This window comes from Ascidiella aspersa, chromosome 1 (assembly GCF_963924565.1).
Source record: "Ascidiella aspersa chromosome 1, kaAscAspe10.2, whole genome shotgun sequence".
In the NCBI taxonomy this organism is placed as follows: Eukaryota; Metazoa; Chordata; class Ascidiacea; order Phlebobranchia; family Ascidiidae; genus Ascidiella; species Ascidiella aspersa.
This window is the reverse complement of record NC_139447.1, coordinates 13,709,332-13,723,802: the sequence shown is the minus strand read 5'-3', so window position 1 is coordinate 13,723,802 and position 14,471 is coordinate 13,709,332. Positions and strand designations below refer to the sequence as shown.

General features: G+C 44.0%; 2 protein-coding genes across 2 annotated transcripts in view; both read right to left on the bottom strand.

Annotated features, from left to right (window-relative positions):
* Positions 1 to 14,471, bottom strand: part of LOC146167882 (histone-lysine N-methyltransferase 2A-like) — a 48,765-nt gene that overhangs the window by 7,823 nt on the left and 26,471 nt on the right. The window contains exons 33-41 of the mRNA XM_083386162.1: positions 13,954 to 14,185; positions 11,730 to 11,867; positions 10,819 to 10,977; positions 9,940 to 10,136; positions 9,293 to 9,441; positions 6,167 to 8,905; positions 4,609 to 5,741; positions 3,638 to 3,844; positions 2,841 to 2,991 (exon numbers count right to left, since the gene is read on the bottom strand). Coding sequence (XP_083242288.1) covers positions 2,841 to 2,991; positions 3,638 to 3,844; positions 4,609 to 5,741; positions 6,167 to 8,905; positions 9,293 to 9,441; positions 9,940 to 10,136; positions 10,819 to 10,977; positions 11,730 to 11,867; positions 13,954 to 14,185 — 5,105 coding nt within the window. The remainder of the gene's footprint in view (positions 1 to 2,840; positions 2,992 to 3,637; positions 3,845 to 4,608; positions 5,742 to 6,166; positions 8,906 to 9,292; positions 9,442 to 9,939; positions 10,137 to 10,818; positions 10,978 to 11,729; positions 11,868 to 13,953; positions 14,186 to 14,471) is intronic.
* Positions 485 to 1,860, bottom strand: LOC146167883 (uncharacterized). The gene has a single exon (XM_083391515.1). The coding sequence runs from the start codon at positions 1,799 to 1,801 to the stop codon at positions 599 to 601; it is 1,203 nt and encodes a 400-aa protein (XP_083247641.1). The 5' UTR covers positions 1,802 to 1,860; the 3' UTR covers positions 485 to 598.

Genomic DNA, 14,471 nt, shown 5'->3' with positions numbered 1-14,471 from the left:
TGCACCGTCTCCGCATATACCACGCTCCATTCGGTTGGAGACAATGGAAAGTTTAATTTGTCACGTATTTGTCTGACTGAGTGGTTGTGAATTTATAACTTTACCTTTGTATTGCGATTGGTAGGAATGTCGACTTGAAGTTCAAAAAGGTATATTCAAAGTCACCTTATTAGTTTAAAGCGTGGAATTTTTACATACATATAAAACTTGAAACGACGTGCATGTAAAGCAGGGGTGGGCAACCTACAGCACGCCAGCCACATCCGTCCCGCCAAGGCAAATCATCTGGCGCAGAACCTAGTTTATAAACCGTGCACGAGACCATTCCTAATATTTTTTTTGGTGTTTTAACTACATAAATCTTGTTCCTGCATCGAGAGTAACATGTATTTAGACACAGGTTTGTAGAGCTCTTCTGGCAAATGTAATTTTTATTCCGACGTTTCGACGTCCTATACAGGTCGTCTTCATCAGGGTAAATAACACGGAATGCGACTAGTACAGTGCACGATAAACAAAGGAAAAAAGGAAAAAAGAATGGAACGCAAGCACGTTACAACGCAACAAAAACAAAACGCGATAACGAATGATTGGGCCTCTAATCTTTAAGCAGGTGCCTGTAGCACGCTGAAAGCATCACGTCCGTTTTGATGTTCATTGTGTTGCCCCGTTGGTGAATAATCCATGACTCAAGAAATAGTCTTTTCCTGTAGTCAGATTCCCGGGCCACAACAGACGCCGCATTAAAATCAATACGGTGGCCCTGTGACACCGCGTGATTGGAGAGGGCCGACTTCTTCGCGTCACTGTTGGAAACATCCCGTTGATGTTCTTTTCGTCGGGTGTTAAGTGACCTTCCAGTCTCTCCGATATATATTAACGGACACTCGGCGCAGGGAATAGAATATACAACACCTCGTTGTTCAAAGGTGTTGATTGGATCTTTCGGGTGACACAGTAGCTTGCGGAGAGTATTGGCAGGTTGGACGCCCACCGCTACACCAAAGTCACGCAACATACGCCGCAGAATATCCGTCAGTTTTGGTATGTACGGAAGTGTCACAAAACCCTCTGTTTTTGGATGAGTCGCCTGTTTGGGACAAGTTGCCCGTCGATCACGGAGAATCCAATTGGGGTAGCCATTATACTTCAAGGCTTTGCGAACGTTCGCCAGTTCCGCCTCGCAGTCGTCGTTAAGTGTGCACAAGCGTCGTGCCCGATCTTTCAGGGAACGAACCACCCCTCTTTTCTGGTATGTGGGGTGATGCGATCGAAAATTGAGATACCTGTCTGTACTCGTTGGCTTGTGGTACACTTTCGAGTACAAGACACCATCATCGGTTCTTGTGACCTGAACATCTAAAAATGGAAGACAGTTTACCGATTGAAGTTCCATGGTAAACCGAATGCCTGGTTGCGCCTCGTTGAGATGCCGTAGAAATGCCTCAACCTTGTTATTATCAATGACACAAAAAATGTCGTCAACATATCGCCGCCAGAATCTTGGTGGGTAGGCAAATGTTGATAAGGCTTTTTCCTCAAGCGCTTCCATTGTCATGTTCGCGACAACCACAGATACCGGGGAACCCATCGCTGTGCCTTGAACCTGCTGGTAAAAGCTTCCCCTGAATGTTAAAAAGGATTGCTCCAAGCAAATCCGCAAACCGTCCACAATATCCAGAGGGAGCCATGGTGTTCTGTCTTTAAGGCTATAGTCGTTTATAATCCTGGATGACGCGATGTTCATTGCCAACTCCACAGGAACACATGTAAAAAGTGACACGACGTCATACGATACCATTACCTCTTCGTAGGACAGAGGCGGCAACTGTGCTATCTCTTGAACAAACTTGGACGAGTTCGAAACAGTCCATTCTGTATTGCCCACGAGCGGAGAAATAACTTTCGCTAGGTACTTCGCAAGGTTGTAGGTTGGAGAACCAACAAACGAAACAATTGGTCGCAGAGGGATGCCTTCTTTGTGGATTTTTGGTAAGCCGTAGATGCGCGGGGCGGATCCGTCCGTGTTGTGGCCCGGGAATCTGACTACAGGAAAAGACTATTTCTTGAGTCATGGATTATTCACCAACGGGGCAACACAATGAACATCAAAACGGACGTGATGCTTTCAGCGTGCTACAGGCACCTGCTTAAAGATTAGAGGCCCAATCATTCGTTATCGCGTTTTGTTTTTGTTGCGTTGTAACGTGCTTGCGTTCCATTCTTTTTTCCTTTTTTCCTTTGTTTATCGTGCACTGTACTAGTCGCATTCCGTGTTATTTACCCTGATGAAGACGACCTGTATAGGACGTCGAAACGTCGGAATAAAAATTACATTTACCAGAAGAGCTCTACAAACCTGATATTATGCCTGGTAGCAATAGCTTATATATGTATTTAGACACCTTTTCAATGGCAAAATACTCTAATTTTATTTCTGATTAACAGTTGTTGCGGTTGTTGTAACAAGATGAGTAAGTCTTTTAAATTTTAACTGTGTTTTTAGCAGCCCGCAAAGACCTTTCTGAGTTTGGTTTTGGCCCGGCCTAGAAAAAGGTTGCCCATCCCTGATCCCTGATTTAAAGCGTCAGAACACACATCTCCTCCATGCCCTTGAAATAGGTTGTGGTGTGCAGGGAGGAAATTAAGTTGCTTGAATGCATTTTTTACCACCAAACTAGACGCTGTAGCAGGATAACAAACATCAAAGCGGTGCAACAATAAATTCGACTAAGTTTTTTGCAAAATATCTCGCCTGCACGCACCGCCACACCTGCTTGCCAGTGTACTCTACATTTTAGTTCGACAAAATAAAGTATCAAAGGCAAAATGGTACTAACGGGCATCGATGGCGACGTGGTGGTGATGTTTATCGTGGGATTGTTTATCCAGGGATCGTTTTCGCTTGGCTCGCGTTCCGCGATCCTTTTTCTCACGCTCGTGTGAGCTTTTTCTTTTCTTCTGCTTCAACTTGGTCTCGCACGGAAGAAACTGCAAGCATACACAAGGGTTAAGCTTATGGAGACGCAAATGCTTTTTTATTTACGTTGGCGGCCTTAACTGTGTATACGATGTGTAATGTAATCAAATAATCTTTTAATGGTCTGAAGTCGCGGACCAGGTTTGGGATTTTGAACTCGCCTGCTCGCCAATGCCAGTGCATTGCGTTGCGTTGTACTGTTTGACAACAACTCACGAGTGGAGAGTGCAAAAAAACATTTTTGTAATTAAATAAACTGCACTAAATTTGTTGATGTAGATCTGCGAAAAAATATGTTGAACGCCAAAGACGACCTAAGGTTATGCAACTAGAAAAAACAATTTAACAAGGAAGTTTGCAGACGGCTTTTTGCGAGTGTAATTTTGTCCGGACGAGTTCAATATCAAACCTGCGAACTAAAAACATCCTACGTGAATACCCGATTTCCTCAATGTGCGTTAAATCGATATAATATTTTCCTTGGACACTAACACAGACCAATGTATTAAACATCACGATTGTCTTTGTTATAAAGAAACGAAATATTTTCCTTAAACGAAAACTTTTTTATAAAAACAGTGTCTTTTTTACCAAGGTCCAACTAATTAAAAGCTGGAAACTGTAACTAAAACGGCGTGTATTACAAAAGCGTTTTACCGACTGAGATGGTTTTAATACGTCCGGACTCGTAAGAGGATCGCTGGCGGTGTTGGCGGCTGCTGGCATGGGAAGCTGGTTTGTCTGGATCTGAGAGCTGATGATCGAGCGCACAATCTCCTTCTCTTCCGTCGTCAAGTTATTCTTGGCGCTGTAGTAGTTGATCATATGCTCCAGTGCGTTCATCTGCTGGTCGCTGTTGCCTTGCTAAAAACGAGCAAAACAAGGGTTTGGCGCACTGGCTGATTGATAGTGGTTCACGCTGACATGTGTTAAAGCCTTCAGGTTGGAAATAATTATTCTGCTATAGGTGCGCTGTACAATTAAAAATATTGGCCAGGGGTGTCCAACTCAAACAGGCCGATGTGCCAACTTTTATGTTATAACTTCTTCCCGTGCCAAAGTTTAGTAACTATTTTTTTCTAATATTATAAGAGCTTTTTACAAATTTACACAAAAACATTTGTTTATTTAATCAAGCATACCATTTATAATTGACCAAATCTGGTTCTTCGCGCAAGTTTGTTTTAAGCCAAACTGTAAAGATAGATTGGCCTGTAGCAATGCGCATTACTGCATCTAAGCATCCGTCGGTGAGCTGACTTTTACTTATTGTTTCTTCACACCAAACTATATAATTTTGTTAATGCTAGCCTGCACTAAAGTATATTCTAATGGTATAATAATACAAGAAGTATTTATTAGTTGCCGTAATTGCCGCGACAATGGCAATTGGCTGTATAACAACTTTAGTATTTTTTTTGACAATTGGCTGAATAACTAATTAGATATTTTTTGAGGACTTGTGCCATTTTTTATTAGGTCGCGTGCCGCATGTTGGACACCCCTGAGATAGACTGTAAGGCTCATAATGTTCGTTGTTGATGCTAGGAAAATGCAGACCCTTTGATCGACTCAACAACATAACAATAGCATTAGATATGATTTATCACCCAAATCCCTTGACGTACCAGTTGAGGTTGGCTTGGAAACTTGCTGGGCTTAGGAGGACTTCTCAATGAAGACGATGTGTTCAACACGACAGGTTTAGCAACGTTTATAGGGGTGGGAAGACGAGGCGGGTTAGATGGCGGCTGCTGCTGCTTCTGGGGATATTGTTGCTTCAGGTTGCTGCTTACGTTTGTGGGATACCGAAACGCATGTGACGTCATAGAGTCGTCATTGAAGGCCCCCGTCATCGCCATAGTAACGCGCATCGAGTAGGAAAGTGGGGCAGATATGGGAATGGGTCCCTGGGCTATGGGGCTGCGTTCGAGCGGCGGGGGTTCGCTGTAGGCGGGAGCAGGGTTGGGGAGGGGCACAAACGGGATCCTTATCTGCAAAGGTCGGAGAACGACCGAAGGGGGGTTGTTGGGGGTCTGTTCGCCGACGCCGTAGCAGTCGCGCACGAAACCGGTGGAGTTTGGAATAAACGTCGGAAATTTGTGAATCGCGTTTATTGCGGGAGAAACGGCAGGTGGCGGCGCACTGAACTGCGTCATCGGATTGAAGAAGTTGTCGGTTGGAAGTTGCTGTTGAGTAGCGGGTTGCAGAAGGTTGTTAACCGAAGAGTTCACAGAATAAGCGCCGAGCTGTACGGGCGAAATGGGATCCGACTGCGATTCTAGCAGGGTCTCAACCTCATCGGCATTCAGCACCGGACATTCCCCCGAAGCGAGAAGGTCGTTCTTGAGCATGGCGTCGTCGACAGGAGAGGGAAGATGGTCGTCCAGGTCCATTACCGGCGACACTAGGCTTTCCGATGGGCGGAAGTCTGACGTTGTATTGGAGCTCACCGACACGTTAAGGATTTCGCCGGAGAAGTTGATCCCCGTTTCGGCCGCTCGAGGCGCTTCCTCTCCAGGAGCACCTCCTCCTCTCGCAGTTTCAATCGAGTCGTCCAGATCAGGAAGAATCGGAGACGACTCATTCTCTTGCCTAGTAGGAATGTCTTCTTGACGAGGATTAGGCCTCGGTTGAGGGTTGGACAGCGAAACCACGACAGCATTTAAAAGGTCGTTGAGAGCAGCTTTAACTTCTTTCTCGTGGAAAGCTTCAGAATCTTTGCATCTTTCGCCATCTACACAAGGCGGAGTATCTCGATCTGTTTAATAAAACAGAGTTTCGGAATAATTTATGTGATATTTGCGTAGTTTTAATTTTGGGGTAACACATTTTTATGGGTTGAGTGCCGTTTACTTGAGATATATTATTTATTAAAAACAACTGAATTATAGACGCAAATAAATTCACAAATCGGAAAAATAATATCAGAAATGCGTTGGATGTACATTAACAAACCAATATTTTAAATTTTCAGTGACACGCGGTAAACATGGCAAGAGTTGATTTGACGACCTTGGGTATTTCACAATTTACAGTATAAAAGAAACATTTTTATCCTTAAATTGAATTAGACTTTCAACGTAAGTCAAAATAAAACTATATATTCTCTTTATTACTACAGAAACACACGAGACATTGCAAATAGAATAAGTATTTGCTCTGCTTATAAACACAGTGACTTGCCAGAACTACCGCGTTCCGAAGTACTGCTCTGAACAAGATCCGGCTGCGATAGAACATCAGCATGTGCACTTCCCGGCCCTGCTTCTTCAGACGAATTACCAGCGTCTTTCTGTCGCCCGACAACCAACTTCACGGGGCTGATTTTCCGCGAAGCGCTCGCTCTTCGAAGCGACCGCGGCGGTGTGGTTGCCGGGCGCTTGCGGGACTTCCTTAATTTCCTTTTGCCGGAATCCTGTGGCTCGTGCCTAGAGTAGGAGGCCAGGGCGTAGTTGGGCGAAAGGCCAGAGAAGGACTTGAGGCAGAGGTAGGTGTCGCGGCGGGGATATCTGCGAGACGGAGAATCCAGGTCGTCGCGTTCATCGCCTTCGACTTGCGCGTTTGGTGTCACAGTGTCCGGCTTGGTTTTGTTTCCAATAGCATTCGACTCCACTTGCGTTTCCACTAGCATTTCGACTGGTTTGGTTTCCACTTGCATTTGCAAGTTGGAGTCGTGCGTCGTCGATTCATCTGCGTTCCTACCAGGGTTTGGTTCCGGCACAGGCATCGCCTTTACTTCTACAAGAGGTGGCGTCAATTCTATCTCCGCCTTTGCTTCTTTCGAACGAGGTTTGACAGACGGGGATGTGACTTTGGCGCCGACAATGCCCGAGCGCGTTCTGTGGCGCAATGGAAGCGGAGACGGGACCTTGGAGCTAACTCCCTTTCCACTCCGAGTCCTCATCACGTCGTGCGATTTGCTCCTCGCCCGTGAGGCCCTCGTTGCTCCCAGTCTCATCAGGGGCGTCTTGTGATTGGTTTTGGCCGATTTGTTACGTCGATGTTTACTGTTGCAATGTTTCGGCGTCGAAGGGCGGAGGTCGGCTTCCGTTTTCTGAACTTGCGCTTGGTCTGATTTGGTGATGGTTGGACCTTCTTTTATTTTTGAATTGCTTCGGAGCTTTTTGGAATTTGATTTTAACTGGGAGTTGTTTGCCCTATGTGTTTCCACGTTATGCTTTGGCTCCACAGTGGCGGAAGTTTTGGCGGATAGCTCCTCACTGTTTTGCAATGTACGGTCTTCCAGGTTTAATATTTTTGGTGTGTCGGCTGAATCTTCACAAGGATTTTGTTCTGTTAAACCTGGGGATACGACCTCCGTAACGCTAGATGTTTGTTCTTGAAACGTACTGTCAGTTTCTATATCGTCACAGTTTGCTGGCTCAGGTTTTGGTGCGCCTTCTAATTTGGGAGTAGAAGTGTCGTCAGAAGCTTTTGATTCTAATGGCGTCAACTTCTCTGAAACTTCGTTTTCTTCCGAGCTGAAAGAAACCTTTTCTATGCAGCTAATTTCTTCATCAGAGGATATATGATCTTCATTTTCATTTGCCTCCAAACGTTCGTTCGCAGATATTTTATTTTCTGTGTTTTCCGACAAAGAAGCGTGTTCGTCTACCCGGGGATCTGTGCTGTCCGTAACACCAATTTTTGCCGTAGCTTTCTCGAGAGAGCAGGGCAAATCAGCGGATTTATTCGCCAATTCGGAGGTTGCGGCCAGCTCTTCCTTTTTGCAGTTGCGATCCAGGGATCGTCTGGTGACGCGCGTGGACGCTTCTGTAGCGCTCTCGCCAGGCAAGCGCTTCCAAGTCGCTCGCTCCGGGACAAAGCTTGGATCGCTGTGATCTGCCGATAAGTATTTACGTCGCCCTGATTTTGAAGGCGGCGACAGATCGCCGTCGCTTTTTGACGAATTTTCGCGTGTGCATTTACCCGGCTCTTGCTTTTGCTGCTTCTTCCACCAGAGAACGACTTCCGGCTCCTTAGGTTTACTGGAGAGCGAAGCCTTGCTTTCTGCAGTGGCGGTGGCCCGTCTTGCGCTGGCCAAGAGACCAACCGACGTCTGTTTGTCTGATTGTTGAAACGGGGAGGTTGACGTATCTTGTTCCGACACGTTTGTGGTTTTTAGGTCGGCGGTTTCGATGCTGCTCGCGTTTGCTACAACAAGCGGTTCGGGAAATTTCGCAAAGGATTTAGGTTCAGGTTTGTCTGTTTTAGATACACCAGAAAAATCGGGCGGTTGGACTTGACTTTTTGTAACTTTTTGCGTCACGATACTTGAATCTTCTGAGTTTTTAATACTCGTAACAGTGGGGCTTTCGGGAATATCAGTTTGGCCACCAACTTTTTTAATGGCGACGGTAGAAACGCATTTGGCGTCAAGGTTTTGGCCAGAAATGATGCTTCCCGAAGAGCCGGAATTTAGGGTGCAGTCTTGTGCTGTTGAGATAGATGACGAAAGTTGGTATTCCTTCCCAGCAAAACGAGAGGAAAGCCGGACAAGTGACGAATTGTAGAGTATCGGTTGCAATTCAGGCGGCTTCCATTGACCAGTAGCAGCTGACGGCTTGTCGCTGTCGGTCAAAATGTTCGGTGGTCGCAAGTATGGGTTGCCAGGTGAGGCAGAGGTCGTCGCGGGGTTGCGCAACGTGGCGGGCGCCGATTGGACGAGCGAGGTCGTGACGTTTTCGCGCACCAGCTTGGCAGTGGCCGGTATAGGCGTGACAAGGCGAGGCAGGGTCTTATTCAGGTTGGACATGATGGTGTAGGTGCCGGTCGGCTGTCCGTCCCTGTTAGTCTTCGTTGGGGTTCGGCGGATGGGTGAGAGGGGTCCGATGTGGGGCGTGGGGTCGTCCAGCCGATTCACCAGCTTGTCTTTGCACGAAACCCGAGCCGGCGACGGCTTCGCGTTGGATTGGAAGCGATCTGAAAACATTAGGCCGGGGATGTTAAAACGGGAATGCAAACAGCGGTGATAGAAAAGTTAAAATGCGAAAATCAACGTTATATATTCGATGTTTGACGTGATGCAAATGAAATTATTTATTGGCATAATAATCCTTTATGACCAGTTGGCTTATCTGTTTTCATTGCCCGAAAGAGTCAAATAATTAAAAAGGTCAAATACTTGTTCGGGATACAATTGGTTCCCCTTAATTAAATACGTTTAAAGGGATCAAAATGGAATCCCAAATTCAAGCCCTGCTAAACATATACTGAAGCTGATAATATTTGAACACCGTCAACAGACCGTCATCAATCATGTTGTTGGGTTTACTTCGGAAAATTAGGGATACATCAAGCGTTATTCACCTGATTCGTTGACGTGCGAGATGGTCATGTTGGTTTCCGATGATTTGTCGGCATCGGATGAGTCGACCGAGGGTTTACGATCGGTGATGGTGATTGTGTAAAGGGTTTTACGGTTGGCCGAAAAAGTGCTCCAAAACAACCGAGTCATTCTGGAAAAGAAACGAAGTGTTAAGTGGGGAATATTGGCGAAACGATGTCTGTGAAGGATCTTAGTTTTTATGTGACAGCCCAATAAACTCGTCCACACTGCACGCCTAAGCTTTCTAAAAATGTTGTGTGTTACTAAAAAGATACATATATCCCATTTTAAATATTATCACACAAGTCTGTTACCGGCATTACATTAGTTTATACTCTACTTTTATTTTAACAAACTATTTCAACATGACTTGTCAGATCAGCTTTGAAATAAAAGGCTCTAAAAAGCCTATAATTCAGACAGAGTGTATTACCAAAGTAAACGCAAGCCTAGTAAATACAGTAAATGTTCAGGACAGCTCAAAACAAAACAAACTTTAATTCTTAATAATCGAGATGATGTCGATCTACTCGACCTTTATGGCTTTGCAATTCATTACTAAGCTACAGTACAGATATATGCATAGTGTTCCCAACTAGTCTTCCTCGAGAAAACAACGAAATCGCACCTGTACGAGACGGGCACCAGGCATTCCCTGGAATCAGACGCGAGTGAGAGCTGGCCTAGGCTGTGTACGGTGAGCGAGCCAACGGTTAGGGTGATGGCGGCGGCGTGCATCCCGCGCTGCCAGCGACGATTCGGCCGCATCTCATCGTTATCCACGCACACAAGACGAGGCACCGCAAACTGCTCGTCGCTTAAAACCTGCGCCTCAAAGCGTTATTTTTATGTGCATTGGCGACGTTTTTGAGTGGGAAAGGTTTCAATTGCGACAGAGGTTCCAAGCCTGCTGTATATACATTGGGTTGTCAGAATTTAGCGTGAAACAACGTCGCGAAAATAGGTTTAATTTAAAGAACATTTAACAAAAAAGAACGCAACATCAAAAAATAAATAATTCTAATTAAAATACAACAGGCAGAAGATCCAGAAAAACGAAAGATTTTTCGGTTTAATTTAAAGTACAATTACCAAAAAAAGAATGCAAAATCAAAAAAATATTTAAATTTAATTAAAATATAACAGGCGTAACATTCGATAAAAAAACGACATATTTTTCTGTTTTAGAACGTTTCTGCAATAACTCGTGCAGGTATCTATCAGTGTATTTATTGTCATAATTACTTTCCAGGAAAAAGTTTAGTTATAACGTTTTAGTTGTTGCAGTGTTCAAAAATATAAACGTCGTTGCTTAATCCTCGACATGTATATCAATCTGGAGTTAAAGCTGGCAACATTGTATACTGTGATGTTTTTTAAACAAATAAAAATGGCTCGCTAAGACGGCCCCGTAAATAAGCGGCACTGTGACAAAGGAATAAAATATTTATTAAAAGTGAACTTTCAGCATCGTTTGCGCGATTTTTGCACACTTGTACCGACTCACCTCCGCTTTTACGTGCTGCAGGTGGCGGGCGCAGAAGACCTTCTTGTCGGTCTGGAAGGCGCAACCGGACCTTCGGGCGCACATGAAGTGGTAGTTCTTGGGGCAGTCGCGGGTGTGGCATCCGACCGTTGCGCCGGGCAAACGACAATGGTCGCATTTCTGGAAAAATATGGGTAACGCGGGTTTTGAACAGATTAAAAAATATTTAACTAAAAAAAATTGGTTTCGGTCTGTGGGATCCGTTTAATTATTACAGACCTCTTCAATAGGGTGTTTCTGAACGTTTTTTGCGGCGACCCAAAGTCGTAGCGTAAGTATGGGAGCGCCGCTTTGTCGACACAATTCTCTAAAATAAACATTTTTCAAGCGAACAAAATATAAGACAAATAGCATAAATAAATTCAAATTTGAATAATATGCTCATCCCCATGTATTCGTATTTCTACTGCAGTTTTCTCAAATTTAGAGATGACTAGCCCTGAACCAATGTCATTAAATCTAACCACGTGAACTACTGCAGTCGGCGACCAAATCAAACGGCGGCCCATATTTGAAAAAACACAGAATTAGGGGTATTAACATTCGAATCAACGCCAATTCCGACAATTTTTGACGGATCAATTAAAATATATATTTGATTTAATATATATATTTTAAAACAGCCACTTACTCCCATGGTTGGTTTATGAGCGTTTCCAAATGTAATGTGCCAACAAAAAAATATATTTAGACAACGTGGTTTACCTTCCAACCTATACATGAAAGTTTTAGGCTGTACTTTCTATATAGAACACATGTTTAATGCATAGGCATAGAATCGCGACATGTTTCCAACTGTTTAAGTTTTATTAGTATATAGGCAAGGTTGGTTCTACGTTGCGCAAAACATTTGCTCAGTCAGTCTTACTCACCATCATTTTTCCACGCGAGGCGGCGGAGTGGACGTACTGCAGCGAGGCGTCGTGCTGCTCGAAGACTTCGGCCGACCACAGGCCGCAGTTCACATGGCACCACTCATCCTGGCCACAGTAAAGCAGGCGTCCACAATCCTGTATGGAAAAGCAGCGTTGTTTAGGCGCCGGAGCATTTAAATTCCGTGATTGTTTTTTATTCTGGGGCGCTTGCACGGTCGTACGAACATTTTGGATTGAAAGCTAAAGTTCAAGTAATGATTGTGCGTTAACGATTTCTAGTTTTAGGTCAGTTTAAATGTTTTAACGCGGCGGAACACTTTGCTCCTCCTTAAAATAACTAAGGGCCGCTGTGATTTAAAAACAAGAAAATTTCAAATCATCACGTACCAGTCACAAAAATTACTGTGAAATTTCAAATCAGTATCATAAAAAAATTACAAGCTGTCAAATGATTTATATCATTACATTTTAATTAAAACGATGTGCTTCGTCCAATATAAATTTTAAGTAAATAAATTAGAATTGTTTGCACGAAACCCCTTTGACATATCTCACATACCCCACTTTAAGAACCACCAATATGTCCGACATTGTCGGGTTAGTAATCAATATTTGAAATGTGTAGCAATGGTCCCAATCCGATACTGAAACAATTTGAGTGTTTTAGCGGATGTTTGTGATCCAGCTTTATTTGGCGTAGAATCGGACGGCTGAGGTTTTTTCACAATACCGAGTATCGGTATTGATATAAAATACAAATGACGGACATCCATATTTAGTATTATATTACTGTTAAAATTTGCCGAATAATGTAATCCTTGTAAATACCAGTATTAGCTTATTTTTTCGTGTCTGCCTAATACTGTAATACAAACAAAAAATCACAAATCAAAACTATGCGGCGCAACAAGGCACGAAACCCATTAAGCAAGTAAAGAGCAAACGCCAAAAAAACATGACTTTTTAAAGTGGAGCGAAAACAATTCGGAAACGACGATCCTGCAACGAGTGGCGTTTAATACGAAGTACAAAGTGGAAGCGTTCTCTCGCGAACGCTTCGTTGTGATTTTAGCGATGCGTGGCAACGAACATTTTTTACATGCTGAAGGATCGGGGACAAGACGCCACGAAGACGCACAGCCAAAGTGGCTAAGAAATTAAACGCATTAGCGGCTCACCAAGGGCGGGATTGCCGTTTCAAACAGTTACCAGCTTTGGCCAGTCTTAATTGACGCTCCACAGGTCGCGGTAATTATGGGGCAGCATCAAAGCGCGCTTTTGAACCTGAGGCGGGAACAACAGGTACGTATACTTGACCGCGCCCCTTGTATGCCGGTCGGGACACATTTCGACGCGTGCTGCCCAAGACTGCACTATAGGCTACAACTTGGCGTGTCACGTTTTGTTGTTGTTCAAAGGACGATAAAGAACTTTCGGCGCAATTAGAGATCGACGGGGAAACGCTAAATTCCTAGTGTGTTTTAACGGAGCGCTACATTCTTCCGATATGACGAAGCGGTGTCCATTAATGGGCAGCAATTAGGCTGGTGAAACCCCTGAACGTTATTAATGAGTTAACCTGATTGTGATGTCTATGACGTTATTGGATTTATTTAAAACGGTAACAAACCTTAATCCGTGGAGGACGGTCCTAATGACCTGGGATAATATTTGATTTGTCCTTATTTATATTATTTCTCATTTAAAACCGCTTAAATTCCGACGTGAATTAAATCAAAATGGCATCATAAAATAATACCGACATTATAATACGTTTTTTCGAATAAAATTACGTAGTCACAAATAAAAAAAAAACAGTGCACAGGATATAGAGCCACGATAATGCAAAACGTAGCGTAATACTTGGGTTGGTTTTGGGCGTTCCCAAATCTATTTGTTTTGTGTTCCGATTGTGCACACTTACAAAAAAACTAACGTGTCTTTAGGGTTACAACATGGTTTTGATTACAAGATTAAAACATCACCCAAATGTTTCTTTTCATAAACCCCGGTAATTAAGTGTTTTGGGAACGTGTCGACATTGTCCGCATGGATAACACCGCAACAATACGTAACCCTAAAACGAAAAACATTTGCTTGGGTGCGATTATGTGTTACATATTATTTTTCTGCCCATGCTTTACCCAACGTTCAATTATCTGCTTCAAATTGGCAGACACTTCTAGAATGTTAAAAACACTTTTACCACATGATCACTCACCGTTGGCTTATCATCGCCGTATTTGCTGCAGAAGATGCACAGGCGCAAGTCCTCGAAACTGCCGAAAGGGGCGGGAGAGTCTCCCTTAACCGGAGTGCCCCAGCCCGGAACCTGCTGGGACTTGCCCGGGGAGGCGAAGGGGGTTCCTGGAGTGCGAGTGATGTCCTTGTCCAGCCACTGGGCGTAGTCGTGTTCGGGGACCGGGGGCATCGTCGCGTGGGGCAACAGATTTCTGCACAAGTATGGGGTAAAGTGGGTAACCTACTTGGGTAAAGTGGGTAAACTACTGGGGTAAAGTGGGTAAACTACGGAAAGATAACCTACTGGGGTAAACGAAATTAAAAAAATACCCGAACTCCTAGTAGGGTAACCTACTGGGGTAAAGTGGTAAGTTTACGGAAAGACGTTGTCTTTTCAAAATGCAACTGAAATATTCGAAGCACTAAAAATTAAATTTTTTCAGTTAAAATTGTCAGAAAGCAGAATTTGGTAACTGCACAAATAAAGTAAACTTCACA

Bases quoted from the DNA above. Each gene is read 5' to 3' on its own strand.
- LOC146167883 (XM_083391515.1), bottom strand. From the start codon at position 1,801: ATGGTATCGTATGACGTCGTGTCACTTTTTACATGTGTTCCTGTGGAG.